The sequence below is a fragment of the Bos grunniens genome, chromosome 9 (assembly GCF_055505025.1).
Source record: "Bos grunniens cultivar Pamir isolate PY7600 chromosome 9, Bosgru_T2T1.0, whole genome shotgun sequence".
NCBI classification, from domain to species: domain Eukaryota; kingdom Metazoa; phylum Chordata; class Mammalia; order Artiodactyla; family Bovidae; genus Bos; species Bos grunniens.
In genome coordinates this window covers 71,458,586-71,482,385 of record NC_141173.1, presented here as the reverse complement: position 1 = coordinate 71,482,385, position 23,800 = coordinate 71,458,586, and the positions used below count along the sequence as shown (strand labels likewise).

Sequence of the window (23,800 nt, the reverse complement as noted above, 5' to 3'; positions counted from 1 at the left end):
TAAACCCGCATTTCCTGTGTCTCTTGCATTGGCAGGTAGAATCTTTACTCACTGAACCATCAGGGAAGCCCTTTTCAACCCCCAAGTTCTTATTGGGGGAAAAAAGATACAAATTTTAAAGATCTAGTTGGTGTTTTGTAGGCAACTTGGGATAGTGTTGATCTCGCTGAATCCCAGATCCAGTGTAGGTTGGGTCCTCAACTCTTCAGGTGGCTGCAAGCCCAAGTCCAAGGCTACCTGGGAGTAATCTTATTCCTGCTGCCCTGCTGCAGTGGTTCTACTGTTTGAGTAGAAGTTTGATTTACCCTTTTGTGAAATTGGTTTTGGGTCTCTTTCAATTACTTAGTGAAGTCCAAAGGGCTCAGAATAGAGAAACTGGACCTGTCAATCAGGGAGAGAGAATGGAGAGCATCTAAAACCTCCCAGGGGTTCAAGGGTGGCCCCGACACAGCAGAGCACAAGCATGGCCCCGGTACTGCTTTTCTGTCACAGCCGTTCCACTGTTGTACTTGCTACCAGCACCAACCGTTAGATCAGAGACACATATTTCCTGGTGGTCTCTTCCCTCCTGACTACCAGAAATCTCCAGCGGGTTCTTCTTGCGACATATTCAAACCAAACCTAGCATCCAGAGCCCACCCTCTTCTGTGACATCAGTTTTATGGGGCAGCAGGAACAGGTAGCGGAGCAGGCAATGGCACCCCACTCCAGTACTCTTGCCTGGAAAATCCCATGGACGGAGGGTCCATGGGGTCGCTAAGAGACACAACTGAGTGACTTCACTTTCACTTTTCACTTTCATGCATTGGAGAAGGAAATGGCAACCCACTCTAGTGCTCTTGCTTGGAGAATCCCAGGGACGCGGGAGCCTGGTGGGCTGCCATCTGTGGGGTCACACAGTTGGACATGACTGAAGCGACTTAGCAGCAGCAACAGCAGCAAGGACAGGTAGTGTTAGAATCACAACCCTGGAATTCAATCCCACCTCTGCCTAGTGGGTCGTTTGGGGTACCTTTCTAGTTACTTAATCTTCATATGCCACAGTTTGCTCATTGGTAAAGCCAGGTTTATTTGTCACTACCTAAAGGGGAGAACTTGAAAATTAAATTAGACAGTCTATGTGAAATGCTTTTCATTTCACAGATGTGCAGTAAATGTTAGGCCATTGCACCTTTTCCTTCTCTGAGTCATCTCCTGCTTACCCGACCATGATGCATCTCATCCAGAGTTGACCGTAGATTTCCCCTTCCTTTGGTAACTGACACACTGCCTTCATACTGTCCACGGGATCTGGGTCTGTCTGCCTCAGCTTCATGTCTTTGCCTTTGTTGTTTTTCATATAGTCATACTCAGGTATCCAAGTTTTACACCTGAGTTTCATAAATTCTTTTTAGAGAAGAGTGATAGTCATGTTTCCTTTTCCCTATCCCTATCACTTTTGCCCAGCACATGACTTTCTACTGATCAACCCACCCACCAGAAGAGATAGGATTCAGTTCCAGGATTCTGGTTCTAAAGCTACCCATCCTTGCTGCCCCCTAAAACTAATGTCACAGAAGAGGGCAGGCTTGTATTGCTTTTATTGTTTTATATTATTAACTTTATCATTCTCATAAATGGCAGACTTGATTTGAGCATTCTTTGGTATTGCCTTTCTTTGGAATTGGAATGAAAACTGACCTTTTCCAGTCCTGTGGCCACTGCTGAGTTTTCCAAATTTGCTGGCATATTGAGTGCAGCACTTTCACAGCATCATCTTTTAGAATTTGAAATAGCTCAAGTGGAATTCATCACCTCCATTAGCTTTGTTTGTAGTGATGCTTTTTGAGGCCCACTTGACTTCACATTCCAGGACGTCTGGCTCTAGGTGAGTGATCACACCATCATGATTATCTGGGTCGTGAAGATCTTTTCTGTATAGTTCTTCTGTGTATTCTTACCATCTTCATTCCAATTCCAAAGAAAGGCAGTGCCAAAGAATGCTCAAACTACCGCACAATTGTACTCATCTCACACGCTAATCCTGGAGAAGGGATAGGCTACCCACTCCAGTATTCTCACTTGGAGAATTCCATGGACTGTATAGCCTATGGGGTCGCAAAGAGTCGGACACAACTGAGCAACTTTCACTTCACTCACACACTAGTAAAATAATGCTCAAAATTCTCCAAGCTAGGCTTCAACAGTACGTGAACTGTGAACTTCCAGATGTTCAAGCTGGACTTAAAAAGGCAGAGGAACCAGATATCAAATTGCCAACATCCACTGGATCATCGAAAAAGCAAGAGAGTTACAGAAAAATGTCTACTTCTGCTTTATTGACTATACCAAAGCCTTTGACTGTGTGGATCACAACAAACTGTGGAAAATTGTGAAAGTGATGGGAATACCAGACCACCTGACCTGCCTCTTGAGAAACCTGTATACAGGTCAGGAAGCAACAGTTAGAACTGAACATGGAACAACAGACTGGTTCCAAATAGGAAAAGAAGTACGTCAAGGCTGTATATTGTCACCCTGCTTATTTAGCCTAAATTCTGAGTACATCATGAGAAGCGCTGGGCTGGATGAAGCACAAGCTGGAATCAAGATTGCTGGGAGAAATATAAATCACCTCAGATATGCAGATGACACCACTTTTATGGCAGAAAGCAAAGAAGAACTAAAGAGCCTCTGAAAAAGTGAAAGAGGAGAGTGAAAAAGTTGGCTCTAAACTCAACATTCAGAAAACGAAGATCATGGCATCTGGTCCCATCACTTCATGGGAAATAGATGGGGAAACAGTGGAAACAGTGAGAGACTTTATTATTGTGGGCTCCAAAATCACTGCAGATGGTGACTGCAGCCATGAATTAAAAGATGCTTGCTCCTTGGAACAAAAATTATGACCAACCTAGACAGCATATTAAAAAGCAGAGATATTACTTTGCCAGCAAAGCTTTGTCTAGTCAAAGCTATGGTTTTTCCAGTAGTCATGTATGGATATGAGAGTTGGACTATAACGAAAGCTGAGCACCGAAAAATTGATGCTTTTGAACTGTGGTGTTGGAGAAGACTCTTGAGAATCCTCTGGACAGCAAGGAGATCCAACCAGTCCATCCTAAAAGAAATCAGACCTGACTATTCATTGGAAGGACTGATGCTGAAGCTGAAACTCCAATATTAGGGCCACGTGATGCGAAGAACTGACTCATTTGAAAAGACCCTGATGCTGGGAAAGATTGAAGGTGGGAGGAGAAGGGGACGACAGAGGATGAGATGGTTGGATGGCATCACCATCTCAACAGACATGAGTCTGAGTAAACTCCAGGAGTTGGTGATGGACAGGGAGGCCTGGCCTGCTGCAGTCCATGGGGTTGCGAAGAGTCGGACACAACTGAGCGACTGAACTGAACTGGTTCAAGCAGGTGCTTTCTCTTGATTGTTTTGTTTGCTTGTTCGCAGCTCCCCAGGGCCTAATGTAATGTAGGCTGTGTAGCAGAGTCAGTTAGCATGCTGACTGCCTGCACCTTTACAGTGTTCTGAGCATACTCCATGAAAAGATAGTTCAGGAGTAGTTGAAATTCTTTGCTGTGCATAGTCCTATCCACAGGGACACTCCTTTTTATCCTTTTCCCCTAACTATGACTGATGTGTGGTATGAACTGAAGAAGAACAGACCTTCATTTTACCTGCTTCCTGTGGCAGCTGCCCCACTTAGCTTCCTGTTCTAAGATACTGGCTTCCACAGCAGAATTCTCCTTACTCTTTCAGGGGAATGTGCATGTGATGGGCCTTTTACAGGGTTTATTTCCTTTTTTCTTAACTTTTTGGCTCTGCTCTTTCAAATTGAACCTTTTTTCCCATTAAAATCAGAGACCCATTAGTGAGCTGTTCCTGTGTTAAGTTAAATGAGATAAAATGAAATTTCTGGGGAAAGCCTGAAATGGGTGTGCCATATAATTCATAATTGAATTCCTCTTCTCTGCCAGGAATTATTTTAAATGTTGGAGAAAGAAACATAAATAGTATGTGGACCCTGGCCTATAGTTGCTCACAGTTTAGTTAAGAAGGAAATATACAAATGGTTAAAATGATACACAGAAAAGGCACTTGCTAAGTCATCCTTTGCGAGATCAAAGATGTTTCCAAAGGGAATGGACAATTTGAACCTTATTTTCTTTAACATGTTTAATTCAGTTCTGTCCTATAAAGTCCATTTTTAAGAATATCAACATGTGAGTTTTACTCTTTGAAGAGTTCCTTTGCTAAATTTCAACCCTGTTAGGTACATCAAATTTGTAAAATGTATCTGAAACTCCAGTACTTTGGCCACCTCATGCGAAGAGTTGACTCATTGGAAAAGACTCTGATGCTGGGAGGGATTGGGGGCAGGAAGAAAAGGGGACGACAGAGGATGAGATGGCTGGATGGCATCACCGACTCGATGGACGTGAGTTTGAGTGAACTCTGGGAGTTGGTGATGGACAGGGAGGCCTGGCGTGCGGCGATTCATGGGGTCACAAAGAGTCGGACATGACTGAGCAACTGAACTGAAATGAAGGAGTAACTTTAAAATAGGTATAACTATGTGACTTTTCTTTTATGTTATTTAGGTGACTGCTGAGAAAACTGCACTGCTCACCAACAGCTGATGAAATTAGCGAACAAACAAAGCAACCATGTCTTACACTCCAGGTGTTGGTGGTGACCCCGCCCAGTTGGCCCAGCGTATCTCTTCCAACATCCAGAAGATCACACAATGCTGTGAGTTGAGTTTTAAATTGACTTCACTATTTGTTGTCAGTTCTTCATGAGAACTTGGTGGAGATTCAGAAATGGACAACTAGTGTTCCTCCAAGAAGAGATTCTCTTTAGAATGAATGTAAGAAATAATTACGTTAGAAGAGATAACCCTTAACTGCATTTTTCTGTAGTGTGTTAGGCAGCTAATAAATGTTCATTAATGAAAGATTTACAGATGTAGATACCAAGGTTTGCTTTAAAACTATGTGATTCTAGATGAGATCTGATGAAATCTCATAGCTTTGGAACTTGGAAGCACTTTCAAATTTTAGGAACTTTTGTTTATTAAAAATAAAATCTGACTGGATATGATATAGGTTAATTTTGTCAGGGTAAATGTGTAGTATATTATTAAGGACAGGGATGAACTAAAGCGGGGGTATTGTTATCTCCTGAGGCAGATGTAGAAGATAACTCGATCCCCCACAAATTATCCTTTGCTGTACTTGTCAAAGACGGAATACTAGAAAACTAGTTTAATGTGGCATATTGTTAGGAATTATTACTTCTCAGAGTATATATAATAATTTTTTTTTTAAAAATCACAGATCTGATCTATAGGTTTATTTGACTTTTTGTTTCTGAATCACAGCTAATCCTATACCTGGATCATTCTAGTCATTTTGCAATCAGTATTTTGGTCGTCCAGACTTACCTAAACTCTTTCAGGATATATTAACCTACATAGTTGTATTTTTCAGCCTACTTCGTTAAGGCTACTCTGTTTGCCAGAGTGCTGACACACTGGAACATCTGAAATGTTTTCAGATGACCAACTGTGTTTCTGTAATCATTAACTTCCCAACAGTTATTACTCTACCTGAAAGATTGAAGTGAGATATTAGTGTGTTTTGGAGTCAAAGGGAGTAAATTAGATTACAGATGATTCTAAAAAAGTGCTGCTATGCTCAGCAGTGTAAGGTAATTCATATTCTGATTTGGAGTAACTCTAGTTTTCTTTGGCTGTTCTTGGAGGAGCAAGGAAGGGAATGGCGTGGAGGTCCCACCTTATCCCCGAGAGTCCGTAGGATCGGTGCACTGACGGTTGTTCCAGTTTGTCCAGGGGCACCAGTGTTGGCTCCACCTTGCTCTTCTGGCTGCAGATCTGTTCTCGTAGTTAACTAAAAGGGCCTCTCCTTTCTGTGGCTCCCTGGCTGCTGATTAGAAATAATGCTAGTCTGCCTCAGGCTACCTGTGGGAAGATAAAGAGAGTTTATAATTTTAATTTGCATATGTGGAAAATCAGGACCTTTATCCAAGAAGGGAGGCCAGGAGGTCTTTTTCCATAGGATAGGATTGGTATCTTATGTTGGGAAAGCTAAATGGCGTCAGGAATTCTGGGAAGAAGATGGGAATGACTGTAGTGCCCAGAGATTACAGAAGCAGTGTGCACTTAGTGGTATGAAGGATGCATGGATGGGAAATGGTGTGTGAGCTTGAACTGGAAGGAAAATAGAGTGAACTTCAGTTAGGTCAAGCTCCCTCAGAAAGAGATCGGTTTATGAGGTAAATTGGACCAGAGTTGCATACTCATGGCATGGTTGATAGCTAAATATGTGACTACATTGTGGTTTGGGGCAGTCTTGGAGTATGTGGAAGGGTGAAGAGAAGACCCGAAACTCTTGTTTTTAATAGCCTTGTGAAGAGCCGTTAAAGAGACTGGGACTGTTCAACTCTGGGAAGGTACAGTCACCACCTTCAGATATTTGAAGCACTATCTTGTCTGAAACACAAGGAATATACCTGCTTGATCATAGAGTTCTCCACAGATGAACAGAGCCACAGTAGTCAGTCTTCAGCTTACAAAGGAGTAAGGGCATTTGAGCAATCCTAGTTGTTTAGAGATAGAATTGTCTACCTCAGAAGCAGTGCAGTTCTGAGCAGCATATCGTGGTAAGATATTTCTCAGGTCTGTTACTCAGAGTTTTAGATACCTGAATAATGGTTCAGACTGAGTGACTTTAAAGTTTTGATATTAAGTCTTTATTCATTCAGCAAATAATTTATTGAGCCCCAACTGCTTGCTCGTCACTGTTTAAGACCCTGGGTATCCAGCAGTAAACAAGATCCAAACGGTCCTGTTCTGTAGTTTCCAGTGTGAGGAGAAACCAGTGGTTTTTGTTTTTTGTTTTTTTTTTTAATTAATGAGCAACTTAATTTCCCATGAAGGAAAAAAAATAATGAGAGTGATGTGAGAGCAGGTGATTAGGGAGAAGCTGCCTTAGCTTAGAGAATCCTCTGAATGAAGAAGAGGAGGGGCTGATAGTGAGAAGATACTGGGGAAGAGCAATTAGTTGGAAGCCTGCTAACAGCTGGAAAACTACTAACAGCTGGTAGTTTTAAAAAGCAGTCCAGAGCTTAGGGTGTTCAGAAAACAGGAAAAAAAGAAAAATCCAGTGTGGCTGATGCACAGCACTTGAGGCAAGAGTGGCAAGAGACAGAACTGGGAGAGGAGGCCAGTCAGGTCACCTAGAGCTGTGGAGGCCATGTGAGGCCTTGTGGAGCTTAGATTTCAGTCCAAGAGGCAGGGAAGAGACAGAATCAGATCTGCACGTTGGAAAGATTACTTTGGCTGCTGCTTAGTAAATAGACTTTGAGGAAATAGAAAGAGGACACCCTGGCTATGGCAGGGTTTTGAAGAGAGAGGTGTTGCCTTGCCCCAGAGTGGTAGCTGGGGAGGTGGCGAGAAGTGCTGGATGTACTGTGGAGGCACAGCCAGCAGGACTTGTAATGCTTGGGGTGGGGTGGGGGCGAGAGGGAGAGAGGAGATCTGGGTGATGCCATGATTTTTGCATTGAGCAGCCAAGTGGATGGTGGTGAGTATGTACTAAGATGGGAAGAACAACAGTTCAGGAGATGTGGGAGAATTTTGTTTTGGCCAAGTAAATTTTGAGGTGTCTTTTAAACATCTAAATGGAGGTGTCAAACATCTAGTTTAGATATATGAGTTTGGAGACCAGAGTGGCATCAGAATACAAATGATATTTTAAACTATAAATCTAAAATAATCACATAGAAGGGAGTAGAATTCAGAGGGCTGGAGCATTAAAAAAAAAAATGTAGATGTTGGGAAAGCAAGGAGAAAACAGCATAGTCAGGGAAGGAATGACCATTAAGGTAAGAAGAAAATCAATCTCTGCTGGGGAAATTAAAAAGAGTGTTTTAAGGATGGGTGAGGCATCATGTGTCTAATGTTGCCAAGACATTGAATAAGATGAAAACAGAGAATTGAATCTGGCAAACTAGTGACTTTGAAAGAATAAATCCCTGGATGTATTCCAGGGATGAAAAGCTGGTTCAGTCTCCGCAGATCAGACCATGTGATGCATACAGTGCATTAACAAAATGAAGGATAAAAATCATATGATCGTTTCAGTAAATAGAGAAAAAACATTTGACGGAATTTAACATCCATTTATGATAAACTCTCAACAAAGATGGGTATGGAGGGAACTTACTTCAACATAGTAACATCCATAGTAACAAGCCTGCAGCTAACATCATACTCAATGGTGAAAAGCTAAAAAGCTTTTCCTCCAAGATCAGGAACAAGCATAAGGATACCCATTATTGCCATTTTCATTCAAAAGTATTGGAAATCCTGGACAGAGCATTAGGCAAGAAAAATAAATAGAAGACTTCCAAATTGGAAAGGAAGAAGTAAAACTCACTATTTGCAGATGACATGATAAATATATATAGAAAACCCTGAAGCCTCCATCAAAAAACTAGTATGACTAATAAAATATAGAACTAATATAAACAAATTTAGTGATGTTGCAGGTTATAAAATCAATACTCAAAATCCGTTGTGTTTCTATACACTAAAAACAAATTATCAGAAAGAGAAATTAAGAAAATCCCATTTACAATTGTATCAGAAGGGAATAAATTTAACCAGGGATATATATTGAAAAATACCAGACATTAAGAAAAGAAATTGAAGGAGACACATGTAAATGGAGAACTATTCCATGTTTATGGATAAGAACACTTAATATTATGTCCATATTATCCAATGTAATCTACAAATTCAGTGTAATCCCTATCAAAATTACAATGGTATTTTTCATAGAATAAACAATCTTAACATTTATATTGCAAAACATCCTGAATAACCAAAACAATCTTGGGGAAAAAAAAAAGCTGGAGTAATCACACTCTCTGATTTCAAACTATTACAGAGCTATAGCAATTAAAACAGTATGGTATTGGTATTAAAAACAGACACATAGGTCAATGAAAAAGAATGGAGGGTCCAGAAATAAACCCGTGTATATATTATCAATTAATTTACAATAAAGCCAAAAATATACAGTACAAAAAGGAGTCTCTTCAATAAATTGTGTTGGGAAAACTGGACAGACACATGGAAGAGAATGAAACAGGACCACTATCTTACACTAATACGCAAAAATTAACTCAGAATGGTATAGACTTGAACATAAGGCCTGAACTACACAACTCCTAGAAGAAAACATAGGTGGTGAGCTCCTTCATATAGGTCTCAGCAATGATTTTTTAAATTTGACAACAAAAGTGAAACCTACAAAAGCAAACATATGTGGGACTATATCAAACTAAACTGCATAGCAAAGGAAACCAAAAAGACAAGAAATAACAGGTGTTGATGAGGATGTGGAGAAAAGGGAACCCTTATGCACTGTCTGTGGGAATGTAAATTGGTGCTACCACTATGGAAAACTGTATTGGAGGTTCCTCAAAAAATGAAAAGTAGAGTTACCACTGTGCTGTTGTGTTAGTCACTCAGTCATACCTAATGCTTTGTGACCTCATGGGCTGTAGCCTGCCAGGCTCCTCTGTCTATGGCATTCTCCAGGCAATAATATTGGAGTGGGTTGCCATTTCCTCCTCCACGGGATCTTCCCAACCCAGAGATCAAACCCTAGCCTCCCATATTGCAGGCAGATTCTTTACCGTTTGATCCGCCAGGGATTCCCATATGATCCAGCAGTTCTACATTTGGATTTTTATCCAAAGAAAACAGAAATGCTAGCTTGAAAGTGTGTCTCACTCCCATGTTCATTACAGCTTTATTTACAATAGCCAAGGTATGGAAGCAACCTGTGTCCATTGATGGCTGAATGGATAAAGATGATGTGGTGGATAGATAGATATACACAGTGGAACATTATTCAGCCATTAAAAAAAACCCGAAACCTTGCCATTTGTGACCACATGGATAGACCTCAAGTGCACTGTATTAGGTCAGAGAAGGGGGCAATTACTGTATGATCTTTATTGCATGTGAAATTAAAAAAAAAAAAAAACTCAAACCAAACAACCCCTAAACTTCTGCATATGGAGAATAGATTGGTGGTTGTCAGGGGTGAGGGGTGGAAGAAATCAGTCAAGGGGGTCAAAAGGTAAAAAAAAAAAAAATATATATATATATTTAACTAAAAAGAAGATGGTTCACAGATTTGGAAAATTAAAAAAAAAAAAAAAAAAGAAAGGCAGTGTCCTATCCATGTTCCTTGTGTAGATGGAGAAAAGGAGGCAAAAGGACTGACCTGTTCCACTTAAAGGGACTTCCCAGCACCCTCTCACCTCTGTGTATATTACTGACCAGAACTGAGAGTCACATGGCTACTGCCAGGAAGGCCGAAAGCATCTTTTAGCTGGATTGCAGTGCGCTCACTAAAAATGGGGATTGCTCCATTTGAGAGAAAAGGGATAAATAAATCAATTATTTAGGAGGCAACTAGTAGATCCTACCATAGAAATACAAAGATGATCAAAGAAAAGGTGCATTTTTTTCCTACTATACAAGGGAGATTCTGGTGAGAGTATACTTGTGAAAGAATTGTCTTTGAAGGTGAGAGACTATGGGGAATGGACCACTGATAAGTGGTTTGCCTTTTTATCCACTGTGCAGATTTGTTGCAAAGTGTGGTGTGGACTCGAAATTTGATGGGTAAAGATGGAAAGTTTCTGAGTTCTGAACAAAATAGGAGGCACAGGCACCAGATAGGTAGTGAGAGAGAAAGCTGTTAGAAGTTTATGGAAAGAAGAGAAAGTAAACTTCTTGAAGTTTTGACAGTTGAAAGAATGAGTGTACCAGGGAAGCAGAGGAAGGTTGTCTTTTTTAAATTCTAAGATTAAATGTTTAAATGATGGGAAGTTTAGATTTCAGTAGAGCAAGTTACTGCTAAAAATCTAACCTACCATCAAGTGTGCATTACTGATAAGGGCTCTGCAGAAATCACATGGAAGTGAAAGGGAGAAGTGTGAAATTTCAGTTCACTTTTCCCCCCATCTGGTAATGCTAATAATATTGAACGTGATTGAGTAAGATGATACTTTGCACCCCATTTAGGTGCTTCTCTTCACACTACATTTGCATCTTTTGAATTTGTGTCAGTACAAATTATCTAATTTTACAGAAGAAATCAGAAGATGCTGTAAGTAAGGAAATATCCTCATATTTAGAATATGTACATCTATTCAACTGAAGCTAAAGTCTTCCTGAGGATTGCAGTGGGAAAATTTATTTTCATATTAATTTTGATTAAGATCAATGAAAACATATAAAATACTAAATTGTATGGTTTAATTTATACCAAAAAAAAAATATTGAGTTGTATGGTTTAATTTATACCAAAAATAGCAGTCAAAAGGCTTAATTCTTGGAGGAACCCCAAAATAGCATTTCATAAAATTGGAATTTTGTGAGTTTTCAAAACAGTATTCTGGCAGTCCTGTTTTGCAAAATGTAGGGTAGAGGAAACAAAATGTTTTTAAACTTAAGTAGGTTTTTTTTCCCTCCCTATTAAGCTACTTTTTGTTACAAATAATCTCTAGTCTTGTTGATTTGCTTTACTCATGATGTATTTAAACCACATTACAATAATATAATTTATATTAAGCATAAAATATTTAAATATTCTAAATATGTAAATGTAAAATATGTTAGAAATTAAATTATGTTAAAATAATATCACTTTCTAAGTATATGCAGTAAATAGATTTAATAAACTAGAACTTTATTAGAGATTTCTCTGTGGAGCATTTAAAATGATTAAGAACCTGTTTTTATCCTAAGGGAGAAAGTGTTCTGTTGACTGTGAGTCAGCAAGGTGTTTGTGCTCCATTTTGACAGTATTCTCTATCTCTGGCCTTAACACGGAATTAAATCTTTCTTAGTGCAGTGTTCTAGGCAACCATTCCCAATAGACTGAAGTTGACGTACAAATAAAACCGATTGTTATCCAAAGACCAGAAGATCATAGTGCGTCAAAGACATGCTTAGATTTAGTTCTCAAACTTTAGATTTAGTTCTCAAGTTATTTTTTTAAACAGTACTATTTTCATTAACAGAATGAGGAAGGGAGATATACACTCGTTTACCCTTTAACATCTGTATTTTGTTTGGGACATCCTACCTTTGACATCCGGGACAAGGATAAGCAAGTCTCTGTGGGTTGAAAAGGCTTGAGCCTACTATATGAGGTGAACCAGAAGAGGGTGTTTCACAGGGCTCCTTCATCCTGGTGCAAACACACACAATTCAGAGAAGGACTCAGGACACGTGGAACACACAGAAAGAATGCATGTTTTTGAAAGAAACAGATAAATATATTGACATCCCGTCACATAATTAAAGACTTTTTTTAATTTTAAAAAATAGAAGTATTTTATACACACACACGTATATATAGAGAGTTGTTATAGAAATTATTTAACTATATGCAGAGTACATCATAGAAACACTGGGCTGGAAGAAGCACAATCTGGAATCAAGATTGCCGGGAGAAATATCAATAACCTCAGATATGCAGATGACACCACCCTTATGGCAGAAAGTGAAGAGGAACTAAGAAGTCTCTTGATGAAAGTGAAAGAGGAGAGTGAAAAAGTTGGCTTAAAGCTCAACATTCAGAAAACAAAGATCATGGCATCTGGTCCCATCCCTTCATGGGAAATAGATGGGGAAACAGTGGAAACAGTGTCTGACTTTATTTTTGGGGGCTCCAAAATCATGGCAGATGGTGAAATTAAAAGATGCTTACTCCTTGGAAGGAAAGTTATAACTAACCTAGATAGCATATTAAAAAGCAGAGATATTACTTTGACAACAAAGGTCCGTCTAGTCAAGGCTGTGATTTTTCCAGTAGTCATGTATGGATGTGAGAGTTGGACTGTGAAGAAAGCTGAACTCTGAAGAATTGATGCTTTTGAGCTGTGGTTAAGGAAAAGACTCTTGAGAGTCCCTTGGACTGCAAGGAGATCCAACCAGTCCATTCTAAAGGAGATCAGTCCTGGGTATTCATTGGAAGGACTGATGCTGAGGCTGAAACTCCAATACTTTGGCCACCTCATGCGAAGAGTTGACTCATTGGAAAAGACCCTGATGCTGGGAGGGATTGGGGGCAGGAGGAGAAGGGGACGACAGAGGATGAGATGGCTGGATGGCATCACCGACTCAATGGACATGAGTTTGGGTGGACTCCGGGAGTTGGTGATGGACAGGGAGGCCTGGCGTGCTGCAATTCATGGGGTCGCGAAGAGTCGGACACAACTGAGTGACTGAACTGAACTGTATAGAAATTATTAGTGTAGCTCAGTAAATTATGTTACAATACCACACATCAGGAAGTAGAACATTGCCAGCCTCTTGTAGACCTTCTCATGCTTAGAGCCCATTCATACTGTCCATAGATCACCAGCGTCCTGACTTCTAATGTCACCAATTAACCTTCCTAGTTCTTAACTTTATCTAATGGAATCAAGTAATTTATGTTAAACTTCTTTCTCCCATTAGGTTTGTGCACTTTGTAAGTATTGTTGCATCTGTATTGTTACAGGTAGCTGTCAGTCCTTTGTTTTCATTACTGTATTCAGACATACCATATCTAGTTTTTCTTTCTACTGTTGCTGGACGTTTGGAGTGTTTCTGTGTTTTTGCTTTGTTTTGTTTTTTTTCCTTTTATGAACAATGCTGAGCACTCTTGTACATTGTTTTGTTTCATGTCTGTGTCTGGGAATTGGGTTGCAGTGTCGTAGGATAATGTGTATGCTCAACTGTAGTAGATACAGCAAACCAGTTACCCAAGTAGTGGCCCCACCAGCCACTGTATTCGTTTATGTTGCTCCAAATTCTTGCCAGTATTTGACATCTGCAGTCTTTTAAATTTTACCCATTTTAGCCACGGTTGTGTCCCATTGTGATTTATATTGCAGTTCCCTGATTAGAACCAGACTTTCAGAATTTCGCTGAGTGGGGAAAATCAATGAGACAATAGGAAAAGTTTCTAATTAGGCAAGCTCTGTGTGCATGCATGCACATTTCCTGAAATCAGATCCAGAGAGCAGTGTGACCTGAGTAAGCTGTCTAGTCTTCCAGAGCATGATTTTCTTATATATTTTTTCTGTGGGCTGGATTATGGTCTGTTCTAACTTTAACAGGCTATGATTTTAACCAAGTGAAATTGGTTAAACCAAGTAAAAAAATAAAAGTCCTGAGAGCTCTTCTAACATATGTGAGATTCTTCTCTTTGGTATTAAGAAACCAGTTGCCACATCTGGACCCTTCGTGCATGCTTTTAAATTCCCATAATGGAAACAGTTATCTGTAAGTTAGAACTAGAATTCCACTAAGAGCTATGTATTATTTCTAAATATTAAGAGGTGGGAGAATTGCAGTCACAAGGGATTCTGGAGTGAATCATGTCAGAATTATCTAAGTTATGAGTTGAAGGAAATTGATAGATAGAAATGACCACAGCTGACCACGAAACACATTTGTTGAGGTAAAAATTTACCGTACATATATATTACAGTAAGTCTTACCAGTGCTAATAAGAATTCTGTCATTTGAGTATTGGTTTAAAGAATCATCTAAAAGAGGAAGTTGGAGAGTGGCTAAAGCTTGCCTTTGGAAAAGAACCAAAAAAAAAGATCCATTGGTAACTTTATAAAATATGAATGTGTACGTGTAGAAGTTTTCTTAGCAGAAAAAATATGTGTGATATGTCATATGTGTTCCAGAAGATTTGAGAAGTCAGGACTTTGTAGGGGGGCGTAAAATGTGTGAACTGAAGCCCATATTATAAATATTAAGGGAAGGTGACTGAAAAAAGATTTATGTTGAATCTTCATTGTTTTATTTTTTTTAATCATATATCTCCTATAGATTAAAGCTGTTGATCCAACACAGATTTGTTTAGATTTGAAGTAAATATTATTGGTTTCTCTGTTGTGATTTCTTTCCTTGTTTATTGAGAAGGATTGGCACCTGGCTCTTATTCTCAGGAGGTCCTTAGGACTTTGAGATGAAACATAAAAATCTCTATAGTGGTGTGAGCCCTTTTGTTTCTTTTGAGAATGAATGCAGTTCTTTTAACTACAGTCTGGTGAAGAACACTCTTTTTGCACCTTAACACATGACTGCAAAAAAGGGAAGCTGGTATCATCAACTTCTCCTTTTTGGTTGCCAGAGCAGACTTTTCTTTAAAAAGAATCACCAGTCCTAAGAAGTTAATAAATTGACTGAAACGGTGTATTTACCTAGGAAATGGAGGTGTTTCCTTCCTTTCCTAGGGCGATTGGTTGGTGGGTGTTGGTGGAAGGGAAAGCAGTTTATAGAAGGAAACGAGTAGAAAACATGTTCTCTCTCTCCACCCGTCCCTCCCTCCCTTCCTTAAAATGCGATATATCTACTTCTGATGTCACATGTCTGAAAATACCTGGTTGAATTTTTTTCCTCTTGAGGAGAAAAGCTTCAGTAGCTTTGAATTCACTGTTGTGATTTTCTTCGCCTAAGGTGTTGCCATGGAACGGAGGTAGGGGTAAAAATTCATGTCTTAACCCAAGGGGATCTGAACAAAGAGCAGCCACCCTTTCTTCTCTCTGGTGATTTTGCCCACGTGACTGAAAACGAGTGTGGTTTACAACTGAATGTGAGTGAACGCTTTCTGTTTGTTTTAGGAACTAAAATTTATTTTACGAGCTAAAATAAAGATACAGCTCCAGGGAGCTCTGTCCCTCACTGCCCCCGTATGTAAACCACTGTCCTGAACGTGAACTTTCTTACCCTTGGTCCCAAACTCCGTCCCTAGTTCTGTGTAGTTTTTGCTCCCTGTTTGCAACCTAAATGCACATCCTGTTGGTCCTACCTGCCAAATCTGTCCTTTCCCCTCTGCCTCTGCTGTCACCACGCAGGTCCCAGCTCCTACTCTTTCTTCTCTGGGTGATAGCAGCCTCTGAATTGTACCCCCGGCTCCCATTCCTGCCCACCTGCAGTCTCTTCTCCACACTGTAGCCGAGGTGAAGGATGTCAGACCGTGTCAGCCCGCCATGCCCCACCACACCCTCCAAGGCTGATCTTGCCCTCACTCTCCAACTGCAACCACTCTCCCTCTTTGTAGATTTCAGCCACAGTAGTTGCCTTTCCCCTGACTGAACAGTTGAGCTCCTTCTTAACTCAGAGTAACTGCACTTGCTTTTCCTCTGCCTCAAACATTTTCTCAAATCTTCACACAGTTGGCTCCTCCTTGGCATTCAGGTCTCAGCCCAAAGGTTGTGTCATTAGACATATCTTCCCTGACCTATCGCTGTGCTTCCTCCACTCATTGTTTCTCATTAAACAGCTTTGTTTCTGTGATGCCTTTCATCAGTAAGTCTGTTGTTCAGTCACTCAGTCATGTCTGACTCTCTGCGACCCTATGGACGGCAGCCTACCAGGCCTCCCTGTCCATCACCAGCTCCTGGAGCTTACTCAAACTCATGTCCATTGAGTCAGTGATGCCATCCAACCATCTCATCTTCTGTCATCCCCTTTTCTACCTGCCTTCAATCTTTCCCAGCATCAGGGTCTTTTCCAATGAGTCAGTTCTTCGCACCAGATGGCCAAAGTATTGGAGTTTCAGCTCAGCATCCGTCCTTCCAATGAATAATCAGGACTGATTTCCTTTAGGATTGACTGGTTGGATCTCCTTGCAGTCCAAGGGACTCTCCAAGAGTCTTCTCCAGCACCACAGTTCAAAAGCATCAATTCTTCAGCTCTCAGCCATCTTTATAGTCCAACTCTCTTCTATTTGATTGGTATATTAAACTACTATAATTGTCCGCTTATTTTTGCATTCCCTACTAGAATGCCAGCTCCTAAAGAGAAAGAACTTCACGTGCCCTGTTTATAGCTCTCTGTCCTATAAGAACAAATGAATAATCTCAAGTAGGTTACCCTTTATCTATATAAGTATGTGTGTCATGTACTAGCCATTATAAATGTTTATTTTTTTTTCTTACCTTTGACCTTATGGCAGGAATCTCTTCTCACTCATTTGGTAATAAGATGCTGGCTTGTGAATTCTTCTGTATTTCATCTTTATGCTTTTTTTCTAGGTGCCAACATTTTTTCCTTTACTACCAGAGTCTCTAATCTCTTCTATGGCAGGGGATCATACTTTAATGCAGAATTATATCCCTCAAGAGCTTTGCATACAGAGGCTATTAAGAATCCGTTGGATGACAAAGGATAGAACATAAAGGCGAGAATAGAAAACTTTAAAGAAGAGAATGTTATGATTTCAAGATGTGACCCTGGAGGAGAAGAACACAGTTTGATAAGATGGGAAGCGCTCAGCAATCCTGACTACAGTGCTACAATGTAAAATCAACTGAATGAGAACAAAACAAGTTTTATAAAGAAATCTTAATGCTCACGTTGGCAGCACATATATTAATACTAAAAATGGAATGATACAGAGAAGATTAGCATGGCTCCTGCACAAGGATGACATGAGGGGAAAAAGGTATCTTAGAAATCTTAAAGGAAAGGCACAGTACCTTTCTATGAGCCTGGTTCTGGGAGGGGGTAGGGGTGGGGTACCAGTTGTTTAATATGAATAATGGAAAGGGAGAGGGGAATGAGAGGGTACAGAAATCACTCTATGATGCATGGATCCATACAGCATTTGGAAATACTAGGAACATTTCATCTAGAGGGGGATTGGATTGCTGCTTCAAATAGTTGAAGGGATGTCAAGAGGAACCAGAGATCAAATTGCCAACATCCGTTGGAAATCATGGAAAACGCAAGAGAGTTCCAGAAAAAAATCTACTTCTGCTTCATTACACCAAAACCTTTGACTGTATGGGTCACAACAAACTGGAAAATTCTGAAAGAGATGGGAATACCAGACCACCTGACTTGCGTCTTGAGAAAACCTATATGCAGGTCAGGAAGCAACAGTTAGAACTGGACATGGAACAACAGACTGGTTCCAAATAGGAAAAGGAGTACATCAAGGCTGTATATTATCACCCTGCTTATTTAACTTATATGCAGAGTACATCATGTGAAATGGCAGTCTGGATGAAGCACAAGCTGGAATCAAGATTGCCAGGAGAAATACCAGTCACCTCAGATATACAGATGACACCACCCTTACGGCAGAAAGTGAAGAAGAACTAAAAAGCCTCGTGATGAAAGTGAAAGAGGAGAGTGAAAAAGTTGGCTTGAAACTCAACATTCAGAAAACGAGGATCATGGCATCTGGTCCCATCACTTCATGGGAAATAGATGGGTAAGCAATGGAAGCAGTGACAGACTTTATCTTTTTGGGCTCCAAAATCATTGGAGATGGTGACTACAGCTATGAAATTAAAAGACGCTTACTCCTTGGAAGAAAAGCTATGACCAACCTATACAGCATATTCAAAAGCAGAGACATTACTTTGCCAACAAAGGTTCGTCTAGTCAAGACTATGGGTTTTCCAGTAGTCATGTATGGATGTGAAAGTTGGACTATAAAGAAAGCTGAGCATCAAAGAATTGATGCTTTTGAACTGTGGTGTTGAAGACTCTTGAGAGTCCCTTGGACAGCAAGGAGATCCAACCAGTCAATTCTAAAGGAAATCAACCCTGAATATTCATTGGAAGGACTGATGCTGATGCTAAAGCTCCAATATTTTGGCCACCTGATGCAAAGAACTGACTCATTAGATGCTGGAAACGGTTGAAGGTGGGAGGAGAAGGGGATGACAGAGGATGAGATGGTTGGATGGCATCGCTGACTCAATGGACATGAGTTTGAGCAAGCTCTGGGAGTTGGTGATGAACAGGGAAGCTTGGCATGCTGCCATCCATGGGGTCTCAAAGAGTCGGACACGATTGAGTGACTGAACTGAACTGAAGTGTCAAGTGGAAGAGGATCTCCTTTCCTTTTGTATGATATTAAGGAGAGTAATTAAGAGTTGAGTAGAAGGAATTGCAGTGATTATGAGTGGTCCTTCCTGCAAGGTTTTCTGAGGTTGCTATGGACTGGTACATGTTACTCATTCATCCAGGTGTTTGAGCGTACATCAAAGATACTTGACAAGTATCTTAATTTATTCATTTTTTTTTTTTTTTTTTTTACCTTCCTCTCTTGTAAGCTGTGTCAAATTCCTTGTTATGGACTGAATTGTGTTCCCCTATTCATTTGTTGAAGTCCTAATCTGCAGTATGACTGAATTTGAAGATAGGGCCTTTGGAAAGGTAATTAAGGTTAAAATAGGTCATAAGGGTAGTGTCCTAATCCGGTGTGACTGTTGTCCATATGTGAAGGGGAGAAACACCAGGGATGCTCAGGCACAGAGAGAAGGCCACATGAGGATATAGCATGAAGAAGGCCATGTGCAAGCCAAGCAGAAGCCTCAGGAAAAGCCCACCCCACTGGCACCTTGACCATAGGCTTCCAGCCTCCATCCAGAACTGCGAGAAAATAAAATTCTGTTGTTTTAAGCCGCCACTCTATGCTATTTTGTTATGGCAGCCCTCGCAAACTAAACACAGCCCTGCATTCCGTGGCATATTGCACTGGGATTTAAAGTGACAGGAAACCCAGATAATGCTGAAGTTGGCTTTTGAATCCCAAGATTCTACACTTTGTTGTAATGTATTGTATTTTGAAAGTAATGCGGGTTAGTGTGCTTTAGGCAGGTATTGATATAGAATGAGAGAAGAGATATTTATATTAACTTCTTTGATTTTTATGAAAAACTCAAGATTCTGAAAGATGTTTTCATTTACTGAATAGCTCATTAGGAAGAGTAATTCATGGATAGTATAGAAATACCTTTATTAAATAGTCCTTTGTTATAAGGTTACTTCTGTTTGAAGTGATTACTGATAATGACCATAATGATAAGCCAACCCTGACAGAGTGACATTAGTTGATTTTTCAGCTCTTATCTACCAAAATCCCTAACTCAGGCTTTTACTCTGGGTAGAACTAGACTTTTGAGCATGTAAATAAATGGAACTTGGATACACAGATAAGAGAATGTTTTCATCTAGGTATCATTACACTGGGTATTTTCTCTATATAGATCTCGGAAGGATTCATTTGTAAAAACAGCATGAGTGGTAAGTTCCCCCAGTGTTAAACTTATAATCTTAGGATAAAGTCTCCATGAACAGAGGTTTGGTAAGTGCTGTATGGCACAGTCATGTACTAGAGGACGCACAGTATTGGGCTCAACTAGAGTTTTGGATTTGTCGAGTGGTTAAGATGAGTGGAGGGAGGGACTCAAGGACACAAGCAGGGGAGTAGAAGATGATGATGTTTAGGCTGGCTGTGGAGTGCAAGTTGGGTCAGGAGGCCAGTGAACCGAGGGGGAGGGGGAGGTTGTGTGAGGGAAAGTGGCAAAGAGGCAGGACCGAAGGGCCCTAGGTCCTGGGAGTTGTCAGAGGTTTGTTGGGATCAGGGTACCAGTCAGAGAGTGCTAGGCATACAGGAGGTGGTGATTTGTAAGTTGTGTCTATGAAACTAAGGTTATGGAACAGTTAACAGTTGTTGGTAATAAGAAGGCATTCGGTTAGATCTTGGAGTGTGTGATTTTGAGAGGATAGAGGATAAGCTCATTTGGAAAGAAACATACAAAGAACTGGGGCTTCTCTGTAGCTCAGCTGATAAAGAATCTGCCTGCAATGAGGGAGACCTGGGTTCGATGCCTCAGTTGGGAAGATCCCCTGGAAAAGGGAAAGGCTACCCACTCCAGTATTCTGGCCTAGAGAATTTCATGAACTATATAGTTCATGGGATTGCAAGGAGTCGGACACAACCGAGCAACTTTCACTTTCATACAAAGAACTGAGGCCAGGATTGTTGTTCAGTCCCTCAGTCGTGTCTGACTCTTTGCCACCCCATGGACTGCAGCCTGCCAGGCCAGGATGGTGGCAGGGTTATCAGCATGGGTACTGAGATCACCAGGAGCTGAGAGAGAGGAGTCGAGTGACAGTGAACCTGTAGCTAAAACCATCAGAAAGTCTGGAGTGTGACCTGAACAACCCAGAGTGACACCCACTGTTTCTGGGGCTCTTGCTTTCTGTGCATCTATCCTGACCTGTCATTTTTTATTCATTGCAGAAAAGAATTCTAAATTCTTTTTCTTCCCTAAGTTCCTCTGGTTTCTGCTTCATTGGTGCATATTATCTGGCCCTCTTGCCTAGGAGCTCTTTTGTGATCTTTCTTTAAAATTGCAGTTGCTTCACTGAGTTAAAAAAAAAAAATTCAGTGCTATTTTGGGTTATAATTTTCACCTTATCCACTTCTGTGGTTACATTTTTTTTTCCTGCTGCGTTTTCCTCATAGGGAGTTTTGCTGTTCTTTTCCACAGTTTTTTATAGTCTTCTGCATGGTTGCTATATCTGTTCTTTCTGTTGTTATTCAGTGGAGTGAGTGTGCTTTTCCTGGCTGTGAAGGGAGAGGGAGGAGCCAGACTCTACTCTAGGGCCCCTTCCTCTCTGTGCTGCCCTGAGGCACTGTTTCTTTCCCCCTCTGCCTCTCAGAACCTAGCCTGGTGTAGGAGGGCTTTCCCCTCCAGCCATGGTGTCCCCCCATCACTCCATTGACTCCCCAGTGTTCAGCTGCTTCTTTCTAAGGTGTCCCTTTCCTCTTAGGGAAAGGTGACACTTTAAGAGATGGGTAGCCTGGGGGCCCGAGGGTGGTCCCAGCCTCCGGTTTCCAGCTCCCCCAGCAGAGCCGCCCCTGTTCCTTCTCAGCGCTGCTCCTGGACCCCACCTCGGGGTGCAGTCACCGTCTTCTGCTGGTGGATACTTGCTGGTGACATTTGGAGCTCTGCCTCCCCTGTTCTCATCTGCAACACCCCCTCACTCCCTGTCCATACACGTGGCTTCTCACCCAGGATCTGCTCTTATCTGTTCCTTTTGGCCAAATGTACATATTTTTGAGGATTTTTTTGTTGTCTTGGTTTCTCTGAAAATATAACTTGTGTAGGTTTTCTTCCCCCACCCCCACTCTGTTCTTTATGGCTTGGGGAGGGAAGAAGAGGCAATAACATGTGAGTAGCAGGGTGTTGCAACTAAAACTGATCAGGAATTCAGACTGAGGTTAACAGTTGAGGAAGCACTGTCATACAAGCTGGAGGGGGATTCCTCACATGCCTAATACTGCAGCTGCTTTTGGAGCAAGGGGAGGCCATCAGCGGATGACAGGAAGGAAGCTCATCCAAGAGGTGAGGTGGGCCGAGGAGGCTGGAAAACCGGAAGGAGTAAGGTTTCCCCGCTGGCAAGCCCCCTGTCTTAGCTGTGTACACAGACCACCCTCTCAAGGGGCCGTGTTCTACTCTGGGCCTCTGTTAACTCCTGATTCTAGACTCCCTCCAACTAGGTCGGCTGGGCAGGCCCATGTGACAAGAGGTTAAGTCTGAACGTCTTTGCTAAGTCAGAGCTTGCAGTATTCTGGCCACCTTCGAATTCCAAAGTGCTGTTTAGATACAGTTTGCAAATGACTCGCTTTTGTACTTTGTTCATTTTTAAGAACCATGACTTCAGATTTAACTTTTTGTTAGTCTGCAGAAGCTGTAAAATGCCCGAAATTGCAACTCTGTGACACTGTGTGCCTTTCTTGAAATATCTGGGAAGAAAACCAATGAGGAATTTAAAATTAAATGTGTTCTAGATGAGAGACTGCTTCATGGAAGCAGGACTTGCCTGCGGGTGTTGGAGTGCCAGGAGGGCGAGCACAGTAAACCAGAGTGCTTGGCCCCGGCTGCACCGGCTTCACCTGCAGCTTCTCAGCTCAAGACTCATTCTTTAGAAGATCCTTCATTTTCCTCCCCACCATGCACATCAGTTCTTTCACTCATGAAGAAGATAAGCTCCCTGTTCAGGTCACAAGACAAAATATTGGGGAAAAAAGCCCATAATTATTTCAGTAGTTTTCTTTCAGATTTTCTAACAAGTTTTTCTACTTACCATGTGCTTTTTAGAATTACAGTATACTTTCTTGGTTTTGATATAAGAAAATAAACCTAGGTCACTTGATTTTTTTTTTTTTTCTTCAAACCTTTTTGTGTTCAGACTTATTTTCAACCAGCTGATGCAGGTATTTTTTCATGGTACATTATCTTTTGCACCTTGTACTGAGTAATGATTAGCCCAACCTGATTCTAACTCTGATTATCGTAAAGTTACCGGTAACAGCATCTTGTGTTCTTTTATTAGGTTGGTACAAAATTAATGCAGTTTCAGACAGTAAATTTTAATCATTATCTGTTCAGTTCAGTCACTTAGTCATGTCCAACTCTTTGCGACCCCTACAGCACTCCAGGCTTCCCTGGCCATCACCAACTCCCGAAGCTTACTCAAACTTATGTCCATCGAGTCGGTGATGCCATCCAACCGTCTCATCCTCTGTCGTCCCCTTCTCCTCCTGCCCTCAATCTTTCCCAGCATCAGGGTCTTTTCCAGTGAGTCAGTTATTTGCATCAGGTGGCCAAGGTATTGGAGTTTCAGCCTCAGCTTCAGTCCTTCCAATGAATATTCAGGACTGATTTCCTTTAGGATTGACTGGTTGGATCTCCTTGCAGTTATAACTAGTCTCAAACACATCTGTATTAATCAGAATAGGAACCATTACAATCAACCCATTCTTGCTTATTTGAGAAATAAGTTTGTGTATTCCTGTGGCATAAAAATTCGTGCTTCAAGTTTCAGCAAACTTTTGGAAAGCGTTTTCTGCGTCCTGCTGGTTGTGAAAGCATT

The 23,800-nt window shown here is 41.0% G+C and overlaps 1 protein-coding gene and 1 pseudogene across 1 annotated transcript in view; both read left to right on the top strand.

The window, feature by feature from the left end:
* The window catches only part of STX7 (syntaxin 7), a 56,690-nt gene that overhangs the window by 5,312 nt on the left and 27,578 nt on the right, over nt 1-23,800 (top strand). Inside the window, exon 2 of the mRNA XM_086316561.1 lies at nt 4,596-4,746. Within this exon, the coding sequence (XP_086172687.1) occupies nt 4,662-4,746 (85 nt within the window). The 5' untranslated portion in view covers nt 4,596-4,661. The remainder of the gene's footprint in view (nt 1-4,595; nt 4,747-23,800) is intronic.
* On the top strand, nt 17,484-17,578 carry LOC147366120 (U6 spliceosomal RNA; annotated as a pseudogene).